At 36.1% G+C, this 24,770-nt stretch overlaps 1 protein-coding gene across 2 annotated transcripts in view; it reads right to left on the bottom strand.

The window, feature by feature from the left end:
- The window catches only part of PTPN12 (protein tyrosine phosphatase non-receptor type 12), a 70,564-nt gene that overhangs the window by 11,581 nt on the left and 34,213 nt on the right, over nt 1-24,770 (bottom strand). For both annotated transcript variants that reach the window (XM_082279545.1, XM_082279546.1), the window contains exons 3-12: nt 23,436-23,512; nt 22,331-22,426; nt 21,270-21,308; nt 20,472-20,543; nt 18,987-19,046; nt 16,323-16,465; nt 14,865-14,931; nt 14,220-14,297; nt 14,031-14,129; nt 4,738-4,823 (exon numbers count right to left, since the gene is read on the bottom strand). In XM_082279545.1, coding sequence (XP_082135671.1) covers nt 4,738-4,823; nt 14,031-14,129; nt 14,220-14,297; nt 14,865-14,931; nt 16,323-16,465; nt 18,987-19,046; nt 20,472-20,543; nt 21,270-21,308; nt 22,331-22,426; nt 23,436-23,512 — 817 coding nt within the window. The remainder of the gene's footprint in view (nt 1-4,737; nt 4,824-14,030; nt 14,130-14,219; nt 14,298-14,864; nt 14,932-16,322; nt 16,466-18,986; nt 19,047-20,471; nt 20,544-21,269; nt 21,309-22,330; nt 22,427-23,435; nt 23,513-24,770) is intronic.

Raw genomic sequence — 24,770 nt, 5'->3', positions numbered from 1 at the left:
GTAGTTTTTTCTAAAACTCTTGTGAATCTTGGGTATTTTGGGCTGCTGCATAATGCTCTCTTTGGGCATGTCCCTCAACAGCTGTGCTCCAGAGACATTTCTGCCCCCAGAGGCAGAAAACTATCTGAACATGAACTACTAATACTATTGGAAACAACAGGAGGCAGTAAAACCAGCTTAATTTAAAATACCAGGAAACTAACAGAAAGCTCATGAAAGAGGAATTTGAGACAGAAAAGAGTCAGTGAACCAAAGAAAGCCAGGCCATTCAAGTAAGAGAAGTAAGCTTTCCTGTATTAGACCTTTAAATAAACACATACATTTGCAAAATCTCACTGTGTGATAAACAAAATAGAAAGCTTTGTCATGCCTCAGCCTTGAAGTGCCTCTTCAGATGCAACTGCTCCTGATTATCTTGGAATGCCACTACCTCGGCACTTCCTCATTTACAGCTGGATATGAAATGTCCCTGGGTGATCGAGGCAGCTTTTTCATACACTTTTACTGCCACACAGCCTGAGCAACTGAGGCAGTGCCCTCGTGCCAGTGGCTTCTCAGGTGTCAGGTAAACCATGAATTAGGCAATAACAACTTTTTAAAATTATTTGTCATAGTAACAATTGCACACAATTTGTCAATTTGTACTATGATTTGTCAAAAGAAAAAAGCCTTACCACAGCTTTCCACCAAAAATGTATACATGAAAAAAGCCATTTATTGCTTTCTCTGCAATACATTACAAATTTTTAGAATGTTTTAAAATCTAAGCCATTCTACTCCTAATGGAAAAGAGCTATATTATTAAAACTGTGCACAATAGGTTCAGATTTAAATGAAACTTGGCCAGTGTTCAAAAGAAAAAAGCCTTAAGTAATCCATGGTTATTCTATGCAGCATACTGTAGGGTGTTTCAAATAAAAGAGAGTGATGCCAAGGTCATGGAATGCAGCTGCTATGAGCAACCAAAAATAGACAGCAAGCTCTACATCCTCCCTCATAATTAAAATAGGAAAATTAAACTCAACATAAGCAGGCTGAAGCTAGACAGCCACATTATTCTACTTTAGCATTAAATCACTGCCATCCACATGAAAGAAAAGCTGCAGTCCAGTGAGTGAAGTTGTTGCAAATGTACTACAAATAATTTATATAAAAGTACAATGAATTCATAAAAATAACCAACTGGTGAATTTATCTTTTAAAATTTACTTAGCAAGGCTTTTTGGTTTTTTTTGATTGTGGCATACAAATTAGAGACAGCTCACTAAGAAGGAACACCCATCAATGAGTTTTATCTTAGCTTTGCAGGAGATGCAAAGAGATGGTTTGCAGGGCTTGAAGTGAAACAGAATAACACATAACCCTGGAAATGTATTTACTATCATTAGACTTAAGTTCAAAGAGAATCCGATGAGAAGTTAAACTGCTGCAGTATTTCACCTTTTCTCCTTCAGACAGCAGCTCTTCATTACACTTCATACGAAAAAGCTGTTACATCATCTTTGCTTTTTGTGATTTTGTCTAAGTTTATGCTTTGATTTCAAACTGCATTTGAACTTGAAAATAAAAAACTTTCTGCAACCAAACCTGACTAAAATAAACCACCTCTTTTTCCAAATACTTTAGAAGCAACTACTAAGCACACAAATATTTCAAGGACTAATACTTAAAAGGTATTAAGGTGCTCCCTCTGAATTCTGATGCATCAGTCATGCAAAACCAAGTACAGTCCTAAACTGTAAATTTAAAGCTTAGGGGTTTTGCAGTCTTCTATCTAACAAAGTCAAACCTTACGTATGTCCTCTTCCTACCTTAACCTGAAAATAATTAAAACATGTCTAACAAAGGCTTTCCATCCCCTCCAGTCCTCTAAAGAAAGGTGACTTTTACAAGAATTGATCATCAACTGCCAAGCCAAGCAATTTCTGGAATAAAGTGCTGATGTATGCACTAATTAATTGTTCTTGTTTACCTCTGTAATAATCAAGGAGTAATATTAGAATTTTTTTAATGTTGACATCAAATGGAGAGAGACATTAAGCTAAATTACTACACTCACATATTGTACAGCAAGTTTAATTACATTAAAGCATTACAAGGTGATAAAAGACTGGAAGGCAATACAATTCCAAAACCTCTGCAAAAAAAGTCGAGCTAGATGCTTCATGGTGAGCTAAGTAAATAAAATACAAATTTAGTATCAATTTAATATCTATAGCCTAAAGATACTTGTAACTTCCAAGAAGAAAAAGACATAAAAGCAGCCTAGAAAGTATTACTCCTTCCCCAGTACATGCCCAGGCCAAAGCAAGTACTAAAAGGATTAATTATACCTCTCTGAGTAAGCTCCCTACCTTGCATGGTAGAAGCCTTTAATGACATCTCATCCTTAGCACAGACATGAGAGTTTACATGATATTAGCTGCACTTTCAGAGGAAGAGATCTTCAAGTTTAAAGAAGATACTGAGATGATTTCATGACAATATCACAAACAGAACAAGAGAGAGTGAGAAAGCCACCTTCACAGAAAAATTCTGCCATGTCCTGAGCGGTTAGCCAGAGAAAAGGGCTGCAGAGGAGATGTCACCATCATCCAGCAGACTAGAGGCCATCAGAAAAAAATTAACAGGCATCATAAACTTTACTGTCTAAGCAAACATGGCTCAGTCTGGTAACAATATGGAAAACAAGCACCCTGAGGCCAAGGAATAAAAACCAACTTTTCTCCTGCTCAGTCAGGATCATCTCAGGCAAGTTCATTTGAAACCAAGCTGTTTTCTGCATACAGAAATTCTGTTCTATTCTGCAGTATTCTGCTCTATCAGTCCCTATAGCCCTTTTTGCTTTAGAAAACAAAGCAAATGTTAAACCTTCCCATAAAAAAAAATGCAGCGTACTTTACTAAGTACACATTCTGAAGCCGTCTACAACACAGAATATAAAGAAATTAAAAGCCTGCTTTCTTTTCAAAAATAGTAGCTTTAGCAGCTTGCTTGTAACTTCTTCAGAGACAGTGCATGTAAAACTCAAGTACACATTTGGCTGGCAACATAAAAATGTTGCCTTCTGCATATGGGGATTAAATTAGAATGTTTCACTGATTCTGCTTTCCCATCCTCCCCAGGAAAAGGATGTTAACCTATGCCAAAACATCCACACTACACAAAACCTGGCTCTATGTCCTGACTGAATCAGGCTGTAGATTTGTAAAATTATCCCCCACATCAAGAAAAAAACATGCTCATTAGTGGGTATTTTGAGCAGATGTGACTAATAGCAAATAAAGTCTTTCCTCAGAAGCATCTTCCAGGAGGGCTTTAATTAATTGTTTTTCAAAAATAATCTCCATTTTAGAAAGACAACAGCTTTGCTAAAAGCTTCCATTTACTCACCTCTAAGAAACCAATCTGCCTGCCAGTGCTGGCAGATGGGAAAGTATGAGTTTATGGAAACAGGCCCAGAAAAACCCCAGGCTTTAAGGGGAGATTAAAAGATTTTAACTTAATGCAGCAAGTAAAGAACAATGCAGTGCAGATAAGACAGATGTGTGCTTAAACATGAATTATGTGAATTACACACATGTTAATATTACATGAATATATAAAAATTATAAAACCTAAGGTACACCTACAATTATTTCAAGGAACATTAGTAAGGAAATTACCTGTTAGACAGAAATCATATTTCTAAGCTCAGTGATGAAGTTTCAAGGACTTGGAACTCATCATGAACACAGGTTAACTAACTCCTCTGTCACCATCTTAATCTACATAATTGAATACGATCACATTACCATCAATCCAAATACGGTTAAAAAATGTATTGCCTACATAGCACCAACCACGTAATTTGTTTGTAAAAAGCCCCAACTCACTTCCATCTCTTTCTTTCTTTATTTTAAAGGAATTATACTTATAACTAAATGTTATGCAAGAATATCAGCTGGCTGGTGGTTTGTTGTGTCATTCTATAACTTTAGGAAGTCCAAGCACTCACCTTATGTCTATTTAATTACAGGCAAGGTAACACCTGCCAATGTAACACTATAGGCAAGATCACCTGCCAAAGGCCCCTATAAGCCCTCCACAAGCCAGCTGGGGGGCTTGGACACCTAGCTCAGGAGAGTTGCTTCTTTAGCTGTCTTAACACTTGGGTTGGGTACCCATTTTAGGCTGATGAATCTGTTGGTTCAGATTTAGTTTTGGCTTCTGTAAAGCTATGTCTATGCATTTTAAGAGCTAGAGAAGATTTTCTTTTTCCTCTGCTGAATTAAAGGACTGGTGAGACCAATTCTTCTCAATAATATCAGCATTTGGTTGCTATACTTTAGTCAAAAGCAGTACTTGTCTGAGATTTTTCTGGAATACATGGGTATGTTCCACTATGGTTTTGTCTCCAAAAATGAGGATTCAGTCATTATTTGAGTCCGTTTTAAGTTTGTTTTGCTATATCACCTAGCAGAATTAAAACACAAGTAGATCTAACGTATCTGACTAGTAAAAGTGTATGCTTGTCTACTCACAGATAATCATTGCAAGGTTGGTCTATTTAAACACAGACTTCACAAAGATATTGTAGCTTATATTTAGAGTCAATCACAAGACTCCTATTTACATTATGTAGATTTCTATTTATAAACACAACATATTCATCTTAAGTCTTTAAGGTATCAGTAGCTTTATTCTACTTTTTATTAATCTTTCAGCTTAGAATAGCATATGAACACAGTTAACTACCTGCGGGTCCTTGGAGGCTTTGGTGGAGGAGAATCCTGTTTCTCAGCATCTGAAGAACTGACAGCATTTTCTGTACTATTTTCATCCTGATTAAAAGAAAAAAGGGTATTTTTACTCATGGCTGTAAAGCTGATACATACTATATTTGAACTGTAAGGCCCAAAGATCTGCAATGACACTTTGCAATAATATATAACAATATGACCTATTTTTGGCTATCATCTAGAGATCACTTTCAAAACTCTTCTAAAATGCACAAAATTATTTTTTTATCTTGTGTATCCAACTTCAAATTTTTCTGACTGAAGGTTTCTGTCTGCTTTCCATTGAATAATCCATTACAGAAAATACTCAAAAACTGATCTTTCTTTAGCAGTGAGCAAGCTCTCATACACCTTCCCAATTAGTCATGTTGAATAATTAAATTAATAATTGGATAATAAAGCATTTATTTTCCAGTCAGTCTGATTACTTTTACTTGTACAATCACTCCAACGAAGATAAGACTAATCTACAGCATAGTAAGAAAATGAAAAGGATCTTACCCACTTGTCACCTAATGCATCAATCTAAAATACTTTCAAATAATCTCCCATTTGTGTACAAGAAAGTTTAATTTACTCAGCAAAGCAGATAGATTTTAATTTCACTTTAGGACCATAAATATAAAAGATACATTTTATATATACATGTATTTATAAATCCATACACACTTACATGTATACACATGTAAAATATTGTTGTGGGTTAACCCTGGCAGGTAGCTAAGCCCCACAAAGCCACTCTCACTCTCATTTCTCCACCCCAACCCTGGAAGGGAAAGAGGAACTGCAGGAAAACTCGTGGGTCAAGACAAAATTGTTTAGCAGGCAAAGGAAAAGTGGGAGGAGATAAAAAGAAATCAAACAGGCAATGCTAAAGCAATCACTCATAACCTTTCACAGGTGGGCCTTTGCCAGTTCCTGAAAAATGGTTCAGCAATAGCTGCAGCATTAGTTACAAACAACCATCAGCACTGTTTTCACCACAAATCTAAAACACAGTACCCCAAGAGTGGCTATGAACAGTATTTAACTACATCCCAGCCACTCAGCAAAAATAAGGAAAAAACCATACATGTATAAAAATCAAACCAGAACATGCACTAGTCTAAAGCTGACATACCATTTCCAAACGTGTGCCACAGCCAAAGACCCAACAAAATCAAGGAGGAGCTTAGTGTTATCTTAACTTTAATGTTTATTTTACCTAAAGGCTTTTCTTGCAGGAGTTCTCTTTTGAAAAGCAATGTTAAAAAGAACAGCAAACATCCCAAATCGGTGTAATACATTTCAAAGCACAGTATTACGCTCAGGAATAGGGTCTGCTATCTGCCAGCCTACCTGCTGAGACTGGTGACAGAGACTGACCTTCAGTCTTACAGAACAAAAGGGAATTCCCTGTTAAATTTCTGCTTCAGACAGCCAGCTGCATTTGAAAGCAGTGAACAATTTTTGCTTTGGAAGATAAACTATAAGTTGCCTCAACAGTTAACTAATCTCGCTTAAATTTAGATTAATTAGTTATATGTTTTAAATTTCCATTACTTGTCTTAAAAGTTACCATACTACTGTTGGCTACTGTGAAGACTCTATTATCAAATCCTATTCCTCAGTGTACTAAGTGGAGCTTTACCTGTGAAGAAAAAAATTAAATCTTTTTGATCTTTCTTACTGTTTTTCCCTAGCTGCCCCCATTGACTTGCTGTCAAATATAATATTGCACAAGTACTCCAGCAGAAATACCCTATTGTTCCTTAATGAACGGACTGTGTTAGCCCTTTGAGGGAAATTGCACAGGGAGGTCATTGTCCTGCTGACCACTAGCTGTAACTATCAGGGGTTTTTTGGTGTAAGATTCAATCAGCAGATAAAAGGCACTCTCATTTAAATGAACACAACTGAAGCTCCCACTGCAGTTAATCAAGGTTGGTTGGTTTTCATAGAATCATAGAATGGTTTTTGTTGGAAGGGACCTTCAAAGGCCATTTAGTCCACACCTCCCTGCAATAAGCAGGGACATCTTTAAAAAGATCAAGTTACTCATAGCCCTGTCCAAGCTGGCCTTGAATGTTGTCAGGAATGCCAGGATGGGGCATCTACAGCCTCTCTGGGCAACCTGTTCCAGTGTTTCATCACCCTCATCATAAAACATTTCTTCTTTCCATCTAGTCTGCCTGTACCCTCTTTTAATTTAAAACCATAACCCTTTGTCTTACTGCAACAGGCCCTGCTAAACAGTCTGTCCCCATCTTTCTTATAAGCCCCGTTTAAGTACTGCAAGGTCACAGTAAGGTCCCCCTGGAGCCTTCTTTTCTCCAGGCTGAACAATCACAACTCTCTCAGTCTGTCTTCATAGGAGACCTGTTCGTGCTCTGCTCACTCTGTGTCCCTCCTCTGGTCTTGCTCCAACAGGTCCATGTCCTTCCTGTGCTGGGGGCCCCAAAGCTGGATACAGTACCCAAGGTGGGGTCTCACAGGCATGGAGTAGAGGGGCAGAATCACCTCCCTTCACCTGCTGCCCACGCTGCTTTGGATACAGCAACTGACGGGGGAAAAACATGAATGTGGGTTGTTTTTTTAAAAAAAATTAGTATGTCTGCAATGGTTTGCATCCAGCTTTGAGGTTCCCAGCACAGGAAACATTACCATGGGGCATGAACTTCCAACCCAGTCTCCTCTCAAATACGTGAAAAAAGCAATTTTCTACTTTTTGACATCAGGTGACAATATGGATCATTTTGCCCTTAACAAACATGGACATTAGGCAGAGGACCATTTTGAAGGCTGGTGCCAAAGATGCTGAGGCTCCCAGTATTCAACAATAAACTCTGTTTCATGCTCAATGGCTGTGTTGTGTTCCTTCCCACTTCCCCAAGTTGTGCAATGCAAACTGAATTTCTCCCATATGTATTCTTTACTATGGATAGCACTAAATGCATTGGTATTGTACTAAAAAGGCTCCCCTTATTCATAAGTACTAACAACCAAAGCTAGAAACGAATGCATCCTAAAGAACTGCACCTTGAGAACAGAGTGAGCTGCTGGCCTTACTTCAGCACCACAGCACATCCCAGTTTCATAAAGCAGAAAGACATCAGAAAGAGGGAGACTCCACAGGAGTTCCTCCCCCTCACCACCTTCTCCATCCTACAACAGATCAGAAAAGTCTCCCAAGTTCAGTTCTACCAGCACAGAAGTTTTCAGGAACACATTTCTTATTTATGCACTCAGTTTTCTAAAGGGTATTGGCAAGGGAAAGGGTGTGCCTGTTGGCTCTAGACTAACTTGTCCAGAAAACAAACCAGCAGCTCCATCTCTGTCCTTCTATGTTTGTAATGTGAAGTGTTTGTGAACAGAATGTTTCCTGAGATACGCTTTTCTCACAGGCAGAAATTAAAGAAGCTAACATATGTCAAAGCTTTTTAAAACTCCACGTATAGAGTAAGAAGCTGTTTCTAGTTGAGACAGGCAGAAGTAGCTGAAAACACACTGCCATTTTTACTACTGGTAATAAAACATATGTATAATCCTTTCAAAAATGTATATAAACTTAAATGTCCAAGGCATATACAATCACAGAGTTTACAATTCCTTGGGGGAAAAAAAAAAGTTAAACCCCCAAACAAACAAAACCCAACAAGAAAATCCACACACACAAAATGGTACTTTTAAATTTAGCACCACAAAAGCCAGTGGTTACCCCAACTTTGTACACAGGGAAGGCTTCAGGCAGAGAGGTACTCAAAAGTTTTCACTTGTGCATCAGGTTAAACTCCAGATCCATTCACTTAGTTACACAGAATGAAGAGCAAGAATGATTACAGGAATTATTGTCACCAAAAAAAAAGAAGAAGTAGTATTTTGCTACTTTCCTTAATTAGCTTAATGGATTGATGTTTCTGTGAAGGCTTTGTTTACTTTTAGAGAAGTCATTCCCTGTTACTTGTTCTCAGTTCTGTGTTACAAGAAATAGGGAATAACCAGTACTTTGAGTATTTATCACCCTTGAGTGACACCAAGTCACAGATTTCCCTGTCATATATCAAAATAAGTGAATAGGCAAACGCAGAAAAACTAGCATGGAGCAGAAATGAGGAAGCTCAGCTCTGAAAGCGAATATAGGGTATCTCACTGGGATGACTGCATCTGTTGAGAAGAGCAGATGGTGGTATTAAGAAAAAGCCTTCCACAGCCTTCCTAAGCACAGCTTATCAACATCAGTCAACACTCCCTTGCTTCTCTAGACAGATGTTGCATTCTCAGGCAGAGCACAATTTTTAAAAGTATCAGCTTAGACAAACCAGGACAACATACGTAGTTCTCAGGGGTCATCATACAGAATAAAGTTTTAAAAATGGATTCACACGTGTGCAGTTCACAAAGTGTTCCATGTAGCACCCTGCTTTCTCCCAGAAGACAACTATCCTACTGTGGCAGGCTTCTCACTGCAATGTGGGTAAACAAAAGAATAGGATCTTTCCCCAACCTTTGTGTCTCTACACGTCAAATGCTCAACAGTTCAACTTCCTTGGAGTTACTCCCCTGAGGGAGTAGCGACTGAGATCAAGTGAAAATGCCCATAGTTCGGAATTTCTAGGTATTCTGTTAAATTGCACATACATAGACATGTGTGCATATCTACCTATGAAAGACTACATTAACAAATAACAAGACCATAAACTCAAATACCTTGAACTGTAGATTACCCCATGTCTACTAAAATGCAGAGTAATTTACATTCCCGTAGCAATGCAGGGAAACAAGGAATTCTCATGGCAGATGCAGTGTCTGAATCCAGCTTGCTAAGGTAACCCAAACTGTGGTATCAGGTCCCAAGGGTGGGTCTTCCCCCACCTGCTTCCTCCACTGGCTCAATCACCAAACAGAGTTGTCACTAACTTCAAGCAAATAGAGGATCATAGTCTTAGACTGAGATTTCACAGACACTGCCTACCATTCAAAACCTTTTGCCCAGGAACTGCAATGTATCATTTTCTTTTGGAACTCACAGTGGAAATATTTAATGTCATTCAGAAGCTTTCTGTACTGGTAAAATATTGGCAAATTTACTGCAAAGACTCCTGCATTAGTAATCTCATGTTTTCCCTTAAAAGGAATTGAGGCATCCTTTTTGCCCTTATCATAAAGCTGCATGGGAATCACTGAGCATCAGTGGATAAAAAAAGAAATACTTCAGATTGCAATGATGCACTCAAGTGACTCAGATTAAATAAAACATTCCAACAGAGGAAACAAGATAAATGTCTCAGAAGAAATATAGGATTTTTTAGAATGCTGTGATGACAAAAAATATCCTTCCAAACTGCCAAACAGCAAAGAGAATATGAACAGCAAAGTCTTTTCAATTACAGTTTCTAAACCATTAATGTTTCAAATAACAATATTCTTCTTATAGCAGCTGATTCCTCCATGACTTCTAAAAGTGCAGTCAACCACAGCAACAGAACTCTGTCACTTTTACAGCACGAAATGGAAGAGGTACTGGAGAGTACTAGCAGTGCCAGATTTTGGAGAAAGTGTTTATTAACACAAGCTCCTAATCATGGATAAGGGCAAAGGGCAAAACAAGGACTTGCAGTCCTGTAACATGCTTGGTACTGTCAAGAGACAAAATTCAACAAGAAATATTTTTGAAGAGATAGTGAACTTGGTTGTTTGTCTTTTAAACAATTTTCTTTTTCTGACTCCCAAACAGAACATCCAACTTGATGAAATTCCATATGATTCAGACTTTCCAAGACAGCTACAGTTCACTTCAGCTCATGAAGAACCTTCTCAAATAACTCATGAAATATTTTACTGATACAAATCTGACTGATATCTTATCAGATGACCAAGACTAATGATCTCACATATATTTCAAAGCTTCCAAACACAACACCAAGTGTAATATTTTCATAGCAGTACTATCAAAACCAATGATGGTGAGAAGCACAGCTACTGACTTGAAATACATGACAATATGGTCAAGAATTTCAGTGGGAAGGGCTTCAATCCAAGACTCTGTTCCAATTTCTTTGGTAACTTGAAAGTACTTAAGTGGGGGAGGGGAATAGTTCTGATTATCAAATTTAGCATCTGAATTCTTTTCTTATCACAAAAAAATGGCTCTTGAGCAGCAATTCTTCACCCTGAATTTAGCTGCTGTGGGGTACTGTAGAAAAGTATTGGTATGTGAGCAGAGCTTTTCTTATTTCATTTCATTTAAATACTTAGTATTATTTGAAACATTTGTAGTTCTACACATTCACAATATGTGTAACTATATGGTAAGAATATACATTTACTACATTAAAGCACATCATGTATGCATTTTTTACATGGTTTTGAAACTATCAAATTCTAGTGGAAATTCTAACCCTGTCATAAGTCTATTTTCAAACACTGCATGCCTTGCTGTTGACTTTTTACAGTATTGTTCCAGGCAAGGCAAAGCTGGCAAGTTCACAGGAACACACGTTCAGGATTGTGTCTGAGCTACTTCCCCATGAATACTGCCACTTGCTGCCAATCAGATTAACCTTTTACTGGGATCTTACTGGCAAGCCCTGCTCACAGAGCCTCTGGAACTCAACCCATTTCAAACACTGCTTGAAATGAGAACAGCAACTGGAAAACAAAACCATGAAACCAACCCTACAGAGCACTCCAGCTCTTCACAATATTATCAAAACAAAATAAATGACACATTTCCTCTTCAGCCCAGTAGCATCTTCTACTTAACAAATAGTAATATATCCAACATAGGCACATGAATTTTATTTGGAATTGTTTTCACTGGACATAATTAAACCATTCACATTATGAAGATTTCATAGTTGCTGTAGCATCTGCAGGCAGAGTAACACCTGTGAAGGAGCCTTAGAATATTACATTGTATTTAATAAAGTTTTTTTGAAAACTTCCTGCCTCAGAATTAGTTTTTTAACCAAGATGAATCCCAGAATGTTTGTCTCGTTTTTTAAAAGAAAACAAACTAGAACATTTCTGGAGAAATTCAGACATTATATACGACAGGTGCTACATAACACCCCTGGAGGTAAAAAGGGAGCTTTGTCAGAATAACAAAAACACTGTGTCAAGTGAGCTTCAAAGTTTTGAGAATCAGGTTAAAACTAAGAGAAAATATTTAACTGGACATGTGAGGTTTCCCTTATATATTTGAAACAGAAGCTAAGCCTATACCAGTTAACTCCTTGCAGGCAAGTTTTCTAACAAATGGAGAGTAGCAAATTTAAGTACCACATTTTTAGATACAGAAACTCTTCACCTATGAGACTTTCTTCCCTCAACCTTCCTGCAGAATTATTCAAGCAACAATAGGAAGAAGCATCATTTCCCAACACAAAATGGGCTGTGCCTAGTCAGACAAAGATTTACTTTGCTCTGCTTCCAGCAGTGACCAAAAGGGAACTTCCAGGGAAGAATAAGATCAGAGCAGGCATACAAGGATCCTTCCCCAGAATGTATTCCAACAGATTGCAACTCTGGAATTTCATAGGTCAGAGGTTAGAGAAATTCATGGAAGAAGATTCCAAGGTGGTGAGATATTCATCTCAAAGATACAGGCTTTCAAGCTGCAAGAAGCTCTGCAGTTTCATGTTGCATTTTTTATACAAATGTCACTTTTTTATTAAGTCTTTCAGGTGTCCCTGGTATCCCTTAGAAAACATTAATAGGAATCAGTTTTCCACTGTTACTCAGCCTCTGCTCTATCTAACTTCAGCCATTTTTTCTCAGTCTGGCTGTTCGTTAGATGGAGCCTTCCAACACCTTTGATCCTTGTCCAGCTGCTTAATGTTCAAATTCTGTAACATGCTTTTGAGATAAGCAGAGTTGACATGCAGTCAGTAGCCAAGCTGCAAGGTACCCACACAAGGACATTACATTCTCTGCGCTTACCAGTTTCCAAGTAACTGCTAAAATGCAATTTCCTTTACAACTTGTTGATCATAAACCAAGATCATCTCCAAATAAAACTCAAAACTCACACTCCATCAGTGCCTTTTCAGAGCTGGGATTTATCCCTCTCTCACCCCCATGGACATTACCTATCCATTTTCTTTTTGGTCTTGTTTTATTAGTCAGCAAATCTCTCAAGCTGCGCTAAAGACAGCATTGCCCTTGCTACAGACATAGTATCAGGATATGATGATGCCACAGCCTTACTCATGTTCTGGAATAGGTAAGTAATTTAGTATGTATAGTAATAGGAATAAATAAATAGGAGATATTTTTGATTCTATATAAGAGCACAGACACAGGTCAGATTTAAGTCAAATAACCAGAAGATCCAGTAGACTGATCTACCTATTATTTTATGATCAAAACTAAAGTAATTAGAAATCACTTCTGTACAAAGCTGATCAATCTGCATATTCCAAACCCTTTCATGCTCATTTCTCAGGGAAAAAAAAAAAAATCACAGATCAGCTTAATCAAACCTGTAACAAATAAAAGCAGCCTGCCCTTTCTATATTGCATTTAGTCAACAGGCTTCTTGTCATGACTAAAGACCTCGTAAGTACTTCATGAACTGATATAAATTCTTAGGAGTTAGCAGAAGGGTGGATGCCTTTAATCCAAGAATTGAAAACATTCTAGACTTCCTAGAAAGCACAGTACAGGACAGCTAAATCCCTGAAATAAATGGGATGCTTATTAATAAAAGCACATTTAAAATTGCTTCCAGATATTTTAAAGAGTCCTGAAGATACCACTCATACTCCCTCTAGAGAGCTATGGAATCTACACCAATTAGGTACTGAAGGGACTGAAAATCACTGAACAAACAAAACACAGCCCAGGGACAAAGGGTGGTACAGAGTTCTGGACTGTGGAAGAGAAAGAATATATTAATCCAAAAAAGCCATTTTTCACACAGTGGCCAGCAACAGCCAAGAAAATATATCTAAACGTAAAAAAAGAAAAAACCTATAGGGGACATGAAATTTAAAGAAGGACAAAAAGACAGAAAAGTCCTCAAATACTGTGAACACCAATGAAGAATATTTTTTCCACTTTCTTTTCCTTGGTTAAAAGGGTAGAGCATGAAGCTTCCTGACAAAAGCATTTTAAACTTATTTTTCTCTCTCCTAATCTATTTCAATGCAAGCAGTACTTTAAAAAACATGACAACTTAATAAGATCACACCAGTGAACACTTTAAAAACAACTTCATAGGAGAATTTTCATCAGAAGCTAACAGCTACATATGGAAAAGACACCTACCACTCCATCTGCAATCTTCCAGTCTGCACAACTTTCGTATTTTTGCAGTTGCTTTTCAAACAGTTGTGCTATGGCTCGATGGACAAGTTCATACTGCTCCTATAATAAGGTACCAGATAAAAATTAATGCACCAGATCTTTACAAAGAATAATGATATATTATCACATTCATTTTAAAACAAACTATACCTTTGTCTGCACTGCAGAATGTCTCTGTGTCCTCATTTCCTGTATTAAATTAAATACATTGAATTCTTCAGGTATTTTCTGAAATACAGAAGCAAATTAATTACAATGACGTAACTGTCAGAACAACAATACAAAAGCTGTTAAGCTTCAAAAAATAAGTCTAACTTTTATAGGTAAAGCTAATCTGCAACTATTTAATTTTTTTAAAGCAACTCAAATTGACATTTGATTTAGACTAGATGAGAGCATTTCAAGTATTTTTAAAATGAGACATCCAATGTCATTAATATGACACTGCAGCATTAACGATGCTTCATAACCTAAAAATCCCAGATTAAGTTATCCCTTTAAATCTGAACTGCACGATAAATCAGAGAGACTGAGAAAGTTGGATTCAAAAATCAATTTATATTGAAATATATTTTTTAAAAATTAGAATTTTATAGCAACCTTTTTAGGTAAAAACTTGCTGTCAAAGGAAAGTAAATTCATACTAAAGCATGAATGCAATGAAACTAAACATCCAACCTGTCAAGAGAGTTCCAGAATGTCTTAAACATTTCATATTTTAGAACACTCGGAAGTTCAATCAATCATTGTTATGAAATTACAGATTGTCATAAAACTTCTTTTAGTATTCCTTACCCCAGCTTTAAGCAAATTCCATGTATAATCTATGGCACAGATGGCTCCCGTTCTTCCACACCCTGCACTATGAACATAAACAGCTAGGTGTTAGATATTATTTAAACCTGTTAAAAAAATCTATAAGCCTTAAATTTCAAGAGTCCACATTAAAAAAATTATCCAAATCCCTCAAATATCATTTTAATTTAACTCAGCCTGACACTAGTGTCTTAAAAATAAAAAACCAGCAGTGCAAAATGCAGCATCAAATTTTTTAATGCAAGTTTTCATAGCCATTTGGAACTGCAGTCGTGAAAGATGCTTCGATGCTGACAATTTTATTGCCTCTTTCTTTTGTCCCACTATTCCCAGTTATTACTGCTTCATCAGGTGTGGTCTTCTCCAAGTTTAATGGTAAATGATGTAAAATGGCAGAACAGAATCCATTTAAAGACTTGCCACATTTTTCTGATTTAGTATCACATCTGTATTTTCTGCTTTTTAGCTAAAAAACATATATCTGAAAGTTTAACAGTGACAGCAAACTATCTTATTTTCCCTAATTGTATGAATTCTTCTATTTTACACATGCAGAGTTATAATTCATGCATATTTATTAGATTACAATTACACTGTTGCAAAGAATCAACACTTACAATTATATTGACATTCAAAAAGAACAGGACAAAGTGAAATAGATTTCAGTGCTAAATCGGTTTTGGTTTCAGACCTCATTTAAAAGTGACAACTCTAAAAAAGAATGCAGCCCTTGAAGAGAATAACTAAGCTCTAAAGAGTTAATGAGCCCCATGAATTTAACATGCCCTGACTTACAAATCTGAATTCAATTTTTCCTGACATAATACATGAACTTTTGCTGCTTTAAAAAGCATTAAAAGCAATAGGCAAGATTTCCAGATAAATTGTCAGAAACTGTCAATTCACCAAAATGTTTTCATGGTAGTTCGGCTTCAACAGCTCTGTTAGCCAAATTTCAGGTCAAGGATGAAACTGTTGTTCAGAAGTGAAGACTTCCCAACTGGAAACTACAGCCTGCTCATTGAAGATCTTTTTTGTCATATTAGAAGATAGAGTTCTTAGTGATGCATGTGTTACATAGTCTCTCCTATTGAGAATGGAGCCTTTACTCCCAAGATGATTTGCAATAATCTTCAAAGTCTGTTTTGTCCTCATGAGGATTTAGATCTTAACCACAAAATGGGTTCCCTTTCAAAGGCTCATTCTTTTCTGATTGATACTCTGTCCTAAACTGAAGTAGAAGCAAAATTTCACTGTGGCATCAGTTTTAAGAAAATGAATCCTGTACAATTTTGAATTAAGTTTTGACATGAGAATTTTTTTTTACTAAAATAAATAAATTCTGATTTAGAATCAAAACTAGTGCACCTCATAACAAAAGTCTAGACTTCAAAAAATGAAAATGTTTAAAAATTAAAAGATAAATATATTTTATACCTGCAGTGTATGCAAATAGGAACATCTTCATGTTCCTGGTATTCTCTCATCAAGCTGATCATATCCAGAATAGAATCAAAAGACGAAGGGACATCGTGGTCAGGCCAGTTAACATAATGAAATTGATAGACACTACGAGTCTCCTAAGGGAGAAGCAAGGAGAAAGGTGTTAATGATAACACATATTTGAATTTGTACCAAAGAAGTAGTGCTATGAACCTTCACTTTGACAAGCAAAGTCATTTACTGGAATAAAAAACCTTACAGCTTATACCACATCAAAAAATAGAAGAGAAATTCTGAAGTCATATTTGAAGTGCTGCTAATGCATAAGAAGATGCCCTATGGGACAGTTCAGAAGCCCCTCATTACTATATGGGTTAAAGGACCCACAAGGCTGCACCATATGAAAAGATTCCATGCCCTTACAGCTACAACTTAGAAAGGGAGAAAGAATCTTTCATGTGATCTTTCTTTTTCTATTTGTACTTCAGTAACTTAAATTGAGGGAAAAAAAATGGGGGCGAAGGTGTTGTCACATTACAAAATAAAGTATGTGCACAGGCTCACAGAGGGAACTAAGAAAACAACAGAAATAATCGAGACCTTATCTAAATACAGCTCACACTTGCAACAAAAGGTACACTTTTATTCTAGTAACAGGAGCTACAATAGGACTAAAGGCAAGGTAAGAAGCAGGCTTTAGAACAGCTTAGTTACTCAGCTACCTGAATCCCTGAAAATCCTCTCTTTTGTCATTATCCAAAGCATCTTCAGCTACCAGCAGAACCAGGAGCTAGCTCTACTGCACCTTTCCATGCTGGTGTCACACCCCTGGGTTCCAGTATACCCCTCCAAGTAATGTACTGGAGAGCATGAAGTTTTCAATCCACATTACAGTCTATGGGTTTCAAGACCTACACTACCTTCTGTTTAGTTACGTGAGAAGCAACATAGCAGGCCTCTTGAGCATGGAAAGTGATCTATTTTTGATGCTTGACTTTTCCCAGCTCTGTGGAAACACCATAGCTAGCTAAAACAAGAGAAAACACAGCCTAAGAAAGCACAAATTTTAAAATCTAGATGATTATGTAAAACCAAGGTCATCAGTAAAAAGGAAGAGTTACAGCTGGCTATTAAGGTCCACCAAGAAATTTCACTTAACAACTTTTAAAAAGACCAGTGATTTTTCACATTAGCAGAATGGTCAGGGGGAAAAAAGGATTTGCTTTCTTACATGAAAATCAAAAATTTAAAAGAGCCTTTATAGTTCTTTTTTCTACTGTCAATTATAAAGCTAAAAACCCAAAGCTCTTTCTTGAAAATAATCAAGTTTCAGTCAAACTGGTTTTCCTTCTACAAATTAAAATAACTTTGTAGATTTACGGAAATTTTTAATTCTTTTGCATAGTTCTTTTTTGTATGATAATCCACTGCAAATGCTACAGAAGTGACAGAACATAATTATTCTGGAAAGCCTGAAAGCAAACTTTAAAAGATATTACTTTATACCACAAATACACTTTTTCCTCCCCAGTGCAAGGCTACACTTAGAATTCTTCAAAGCAAGCTGAAAGTCTGTAATTAATTTTACAGGAATCCTCAAGCAAATCTGCTACTTAAATCTGAAGAAAAGCCACTTTATCAGATGCACATTTTAAATATCAACACATCTTGTTAACCCTTTCAGTTAAATTGTTTGTCATAGGAACAAACTTCTGTTTCCTTGCTAAGATCAAAAGTTCAGCACAAACTGTAGGTTTTTGTTGCTGCTCAGTTTTTAAGCAGTACAGAGGCATCTAATCGGGACAGAACCCCCCAAAGTCAATAGCCAAATGGCATTTTCATCTATAGGATAGGCAAGCACAATACACATCAGTTAGCTTCTGGTGTATCTAGTTCATACAACACTGAGGTAGAAAAGGAAGGCAGCTTCTGGTTTGGGGTTTTTGGTATCCTGTTCTGTTTTGAAGTACACCATGTCAAAAAAAATGTCACAAACCCTGGTTACTACACAGAATTTCTGTTATCTGAACAGTCTCCCAGCCCAGTCAGCTATGAGCATTCAGGACACACTAACAGAAACAAACTGATTAAGTTCATGCATTCCTAGCAAAATACTGCAGACAAAAATTATTCCCCAAGGTTACTCCCCTCATGATTAAGCAGTTTTCATAACTGTTGTGATATCTGTTGTTGAACTGGAACAAAGCTTTGCTAAAGAAAACATAACCACAAATGAGACTAACCTGTAATAAATCATTTATTAATGCAGGTTGCCAATTAAAATGACAGGTATTCTGTAAAATAGACTGTCGTGCTTCATGTTTTTGCAGGAGGGCTCTCCAGTTTGTATTTAGTGGTAGCTGCTCTTCATTCAAATGAGGTCTGACATTTGACATCTGGCATTTCAGTGTAAGTTTATAAGAAAAGCTTAAGGCATTTGGGTAAACAAGAACATAGATAAAAGGCAAAGGGTTTTGCTATTCCTCCTTTATATACTAAGATTTTAATACAACTTTCTCATTTGTCATATTTTATCATTTACATACATAATCAGCACCTAAAAAAGTGAAGATATTTTCTTGAGTTTCTGACACTGTATCATTTTAAAGACCTTTGAGCAGCCATTGAAGATGAGACCAGAAGTGACTGTGTACTTACATTTTGAAATTCAAGTAGTAATGTTCTAATGAAGTAATCTGTTCTTGCTTGCTCAGCTTCCTAAGCATGAGAAAACAGTAATACATTGGGAAAAAAAATTAAAAATCAATATGCAACACACAGGATATAACTAAAACTTTAAGCTTTAAACTTTAAGCTCAGGTGTCTTTTTTTAATTCACCGGTTTTGTATTTATGATTTCCTCAAGAGAGAGGCAATCAAAACACTGATCACCACACCAGCAAATTAGCTTGCTTCACAAGATGTGCAAAACGTCTTAATTCTACTTTAAAATGTGAGTTTTGAAATTAATGTCTTGTGTGCTCCAAAGTCATCCATAAACCATGTAAGAATATTTCTAAGTACCTATTTTGCTTTATTTCTCCTTAATTTTAATTTACAGATTGCCTTTCACAGCCATCCCTCTATAACACTTTTGCTGTATAAACTTCAGCCTCTTACCACTCTGTCCTGTGATCTCTCCTTTATTTTCCTTTTCCATTTTTTTCAATTAAGGGTGCATCTGAAAGAACCACTGATTATCTTGGTTGTGGCCAAAAAACCTAGCTTCTAGCTCACAGAATTTTCAAGTCTTCCTTTGGAATACCAAGGAAAATTTATACTGCAGACATCAAACAATATTATTGTACTTTAAGTATCATTAATATCAGAATTTGAAGATGCCTTTAAAAGCTTGGCATTACAGTTTCCCACAGAGAATTTAGGAGACTGCATATATGCTTTAATGTGTTTCTATCTCCTACTGGGAATTTACTGTTTCCCATCAACAACTGCAACACTTTGCAGGTTTTAAAGCAATGCAGCCCACATACACCAGGGTATCTAAAGGGAATACATTCTCAGCTGTAGCTAAGAAGTCAATTACAACAAACACACAAAACCCTTTCACCAATATCACGAGGAGGAGGTATTTTCAACTTACAGTATGAAAAGGTTACTCAGAATCTTTATAGATGAAAATTTGCTAGTATATCTTTTCCTGACAAGATGAAGTGTACTTAATTCTTGTTAGACTATTTCAAAGTAGTATTAAAGCTGAATAAGCAGGCATGTTAGCTCTTTCTGAACACCTAAAAACACTTCATGCTAATTAATAAAAATAACCTATTCCAGTGTTACTTTCATTGCATTCAGAATGCACAAGACATAACAGAAAAAACAACTGCACAAGACTTTAATTTCTTGAGTATAGTACAGACATTCAAGACTACGTCATATAAAGCTCAAGAAATAATACATAAAAAGATACAAGACCAAGGGACACAGGTTCCCTTCTTTAAAAAAACAAAACAATCGTGGAGGATTCAAAAAACCACACTGGTTAGATATGCACATTCCTTTGAGAGTCCTTGTGTAAAATTTAGTACTGAACAATTAAAAAGCCCACTACAAACAGTTTGTTGAACATTTAAGTTACAAACCCACTAAATACTTGAAAATTAATTTATAAAGCTTTATACTTACACAAGAAACACGAAATGGCCCAAAAGTTACAGCTGCTTCTCCATACAGAGGCCAGTAACGTTCACATTTTTTCTGTTAAAATAAAGATTCCTAATTTAATTCATGCATGGTACTGAAAGATGATTAATAGAAGGAGAGCAGACAAAATCACAACCCTGAATGCCTTATTCTGGACTTCTTTTAAGAGAGTAAAATAATTTTTCTCTTGGATAACAAAAGAAAAACAAAACCAAGACTGAAAACAACCAACATACATACAGGCAAAAGACACTTTGTAAATTAGGATGTGGACTTCATGTCTGCCTGTACATATGCATAATCATCATACAGAGGGGAGCAATGAAAGCTTAGTTTTTGTGAAAGCTGGAAATTCACAGTTCTGGATTTCCTTCTAAGGTCATAAGAATAAAGAAGAGAGATTTTTTAAAAAATTGTTTTTGCAGCTGTATCAATTGACAGGAAATTCTGAAGGACTCAGGATTTTCATAGTTGGCGTACATCCCACGAAGAGCAAGACACTCTTTTTCCACAGTGATATGGTTAAAAACAAACCTTTGGTACAGTTCTGTACACAAACACATATTCCACTAAGATGACACCTAAATAATCATGTAACCCTACAAAAGGGGCAAAAAAATGCAGTCTCATGCACTATTTCCTATGTACAGAAATGTAAGGATATGCATTCTCACTTCATCGGGCATATTATTATTACAGTTATGGATTTGGCATACGAAGCTTCACAGCTATTGCCCCATATGGACAAAGCTCATTTATTCTTGTATTTAGGACACATACCCTTCCCATTTCAAATTCTCGACAGGCCATTACAATTATCTGAAAAGAAAAAAATGATGCTCCAAGTTAGATGTTTTTAGATATGTAACTTACACCTACACTTCACCACATGCTTTATCAGGCAGATAATGATATACTTTAAGTGGTTACTATGGAAGAGACTAATTATTAATAATATTTTCTTTCCTACATACACACGCTCTTTTAATTCTAAAACTGTAAACGAGTTTTATCCTTCACAAAATCTACATCACTAATACAACACTTTAAGGCTGCTTAATTCAAATTCACTGTAATCCTGTATAAATACCTTATTTATTCAGTCTGACTGTAAATTCTTAACTCATAAAAATAGAGAACCATTTGCCAGCTGGAAGAAACATAGCTATATTTGCTTAAAGTGACATAGAGTGCATAAAATATTAACAACCCCCCTCCCCCAAAACCCAACCATCAATCAAATTTCTTAGGTGCAACTATTTCAGAAAGCACGAGTAGCACAATAAAAATGCACCAATGGGTGAGATATTTGTTACTGTAAGTAATCATGATTCAAGAGTCAAACCACCCCCCCCAAAAAAATTTCACTAATAATTTGCCAAACATATCCAATTTCCACAAGTATTTAAGCGTTACTTCCTGACAAAAGCTGTTTAAACAGATGTAGAATATTAAAACCAATAAGTAACCCAAAATTAGCATAAAAAAGGTAGGTGGTTTGAGGTTTTTTTCTTGTTTCACATGCTGCTTCTGTATTTGATTAGGTCAGTCCACATTAAGTCAGAATTGTAAGGTCTCCTACAGGACAAATGTAACCAAGCAAGAACCTATTCATAAATATGAAGGACTTAACATTCATTCAATAAAATTATTACTTTGAATTAACATTATTAAAATGAATAAATAATATTAATGCTATTTAACTACAAAAAGCAAGACCTAGGAAGAAAATAATCTAAATCACTATCAATATTTTGATAATAATAGCCAGCTCAGGCAAAAAATACACAGTCATAGTGCCATGAAATAAGGTAACACTGAATTTTTCTATAGGTACTTACAGCAACGTTATATTCCCATATCATCCTCCAGAAGTCTATGACTGTATTGGCCAGCGGTCCCTGGGTAGCAACATATGCTTTTGGCCCGTGTACTCCCTGGCATTGCAGAAAGGAACCATTAATGTTTATAAAGAACATTTATCTGCACTGAATAAAAAAAGGTTTGGGGTTATAATCGTGTAAAATTAGAATTTCTTTTTTTTCATCTACAACAGGAGGGGTGAATACGAAACGAGTCCTAATTACATTAGTGGGAATTCTGCTGGTGATCTCAGGGGAGCCCAAGATTACAACAGCTACAGCACTGCCAGAAACTGTCACAGGAAATAAGTTTCTGTATGTTCAGATTCTGAAGATTCTCTTTAAGTCTGCATTTTCTTTGTTACTCTAACGTTCAGTGATGAAAAATTAAAAATCTTTCTGCAAAAGGGCATTCTCTTGAACAAATTTTAAGTTCCTCCCTCCCTGTAATACATTTCAAAAACACAGACTTTAAAAAGTTGTTTTATATAAATGTTCAGTACTTCAATATTCAGCTTTTCAAGCTAAATGTTCACGCAGGAAGATTTACAGGAATACCTGTTTCTGAAAAATAAATACTGTGTAGAAGCAGCATCAGAGTAAAGCTACAAAGACAGCTCAAGACCTAAATACTTTGAAACAAAACTGTAACAGGCTTTTAGTCGAATTCTGGCTTCTCTTTAAGAATGTTAGATATAATTCCATTGCCATGCTTCTTCCATGAACAGAGCAAAATGTGTAGTAACATACACAATTTGTCAAACACCTCATTTATGGTCCCTAAAAACATCACCTTTTAAAACAACTGCATCTGAATTTTCCTATGGTATAAAGCTCCGATTTGCTCGCCTGCCACTTTAAAATGAAGTATTTTATATTATATTTCCACTTAGAAGTAAAATCAAAGCTTTAAAGATTGTGTTATAAATGGCATCATGTTTGCAAATTTATTCAAGTCATAATAAAAGCATATCTTCCCTCACAGCTTTCAAGTCTTATGTTAGACTATAATATTAAAACTGCCCTGACATGAAATAAAAGCTTAAAAAGAACTGAAGAACTGTTTTAAACTTGTACCACATACCTTAATAAAGTTTGCATTGATGTAGTCTGAATCTTGTGGGGGAGTTTTTAAGGTCAGTTTAACTCGGCTGTGATCAACTAAAAAAAAAAAAAATTTATTTGAAAAAGGATTACAACACATGTAAATATGTATATAACAGTAAATATAATTTATATAGTACATTAAAGAACATTTCCCAAAGATAGGTCACACAAGCAAGTCAGTACATTTGATTTGTGGGTAAACCAAGTCAGGTAGAGAAAAGCAGAGTAGCTCCTACTGCTTATGTGCTTCGGATGCTCAAGTTCACAGGATACCACCTCCTGGAGTTCCAAGAGCAATTCATTACAAAGACGCAAAATGCAATTAACCAGAAGCCATCAAAACTGCAGTTATACAACATTAACACAGATCATGGTGGTCAGAATTAAGGCACACTTAGGGAAAGCAGAAAGCATAAAACACCAGTGCACAGTTAAAGCAGCTGGGAGCTCTCAAAGTCTCTGCCAAGGAGCACTCCATCAGATATTGCAACAGGAAACAGGTACCAGGGTTTATTGCTCAGGCACAGACTGACCCCTATCCCCTAAACACTGGGCTAGGCTCATTGCTGCAGCACTTCTGAACTAGAAAGCAGCAGATTCCTTCATTTAGGGGGTTTTGGACATGTCAAGTTTCTGCCTCAAACGTTACTGACTGTCTCAGAGAAAGCTTCTAATAAAAACAGCAGATCTTTGGAGACTAAAATCCTCAGTAATATAAAAATAGCTTTATTACTTGTTGACAGAATAAACTAAACATTTTGGTATTCTTTTTAGCATTAAAAAAAAACCTGCTTCTTTAATACAACAACAACTTGACTGTTACTAAAATAGTGTAGGTGGTTGGCAGGTTTGCCAGTCCTTCCAGCTCTTGTTAATAAGAAAACTTATTAGCTATCATATAAAAATTGTTAAAGCTATTCTGCAATAGAGGCTCTTTTAGTTGAAAATCCGTATCAGAAAAGAAATTATCTTTAAATGGGGCAACAGAATTATCTGTAGAAACAGCAGCTTCTCGAGCAATTTGTTACTTTCTGCTCCCAGGGTCAATTCTTCAACCACAGAACAGCTGCTAAGCCTTTGATTAGACCTAAATTCAAGAAAATGACAAAGAACAAATATATTTCAAAAGAACAAATATGGTTAGTCGGGTTTTTTGTTTTGTCAAAACATCACCGATAATAAAACAGGGAACCATGCCCACAAGAAGTAAATGCTAAGTTATTTCTATTCAGAAAGTTCTTCCAAAAAGTTTGCAAATTGGTGAAATTTTTCTGCCAGTCCTCATAACATGCAAAAAAAAATTTGTGTTACC

This window comes from Coloeus monedula (genome assembly GCF_965178545.1).
Source record: "Coloeus monedula genome assembly, chromosome: 4".
Lineage (NCBI taxonomy): Eukaryota > Metazoa > Chordata > Aves > Passeriformes > Corvidae > Coloeus > Coloeus monedula.
This window is presented reverse-complemented; position numbering and strand designations above follow the sequence as displayed.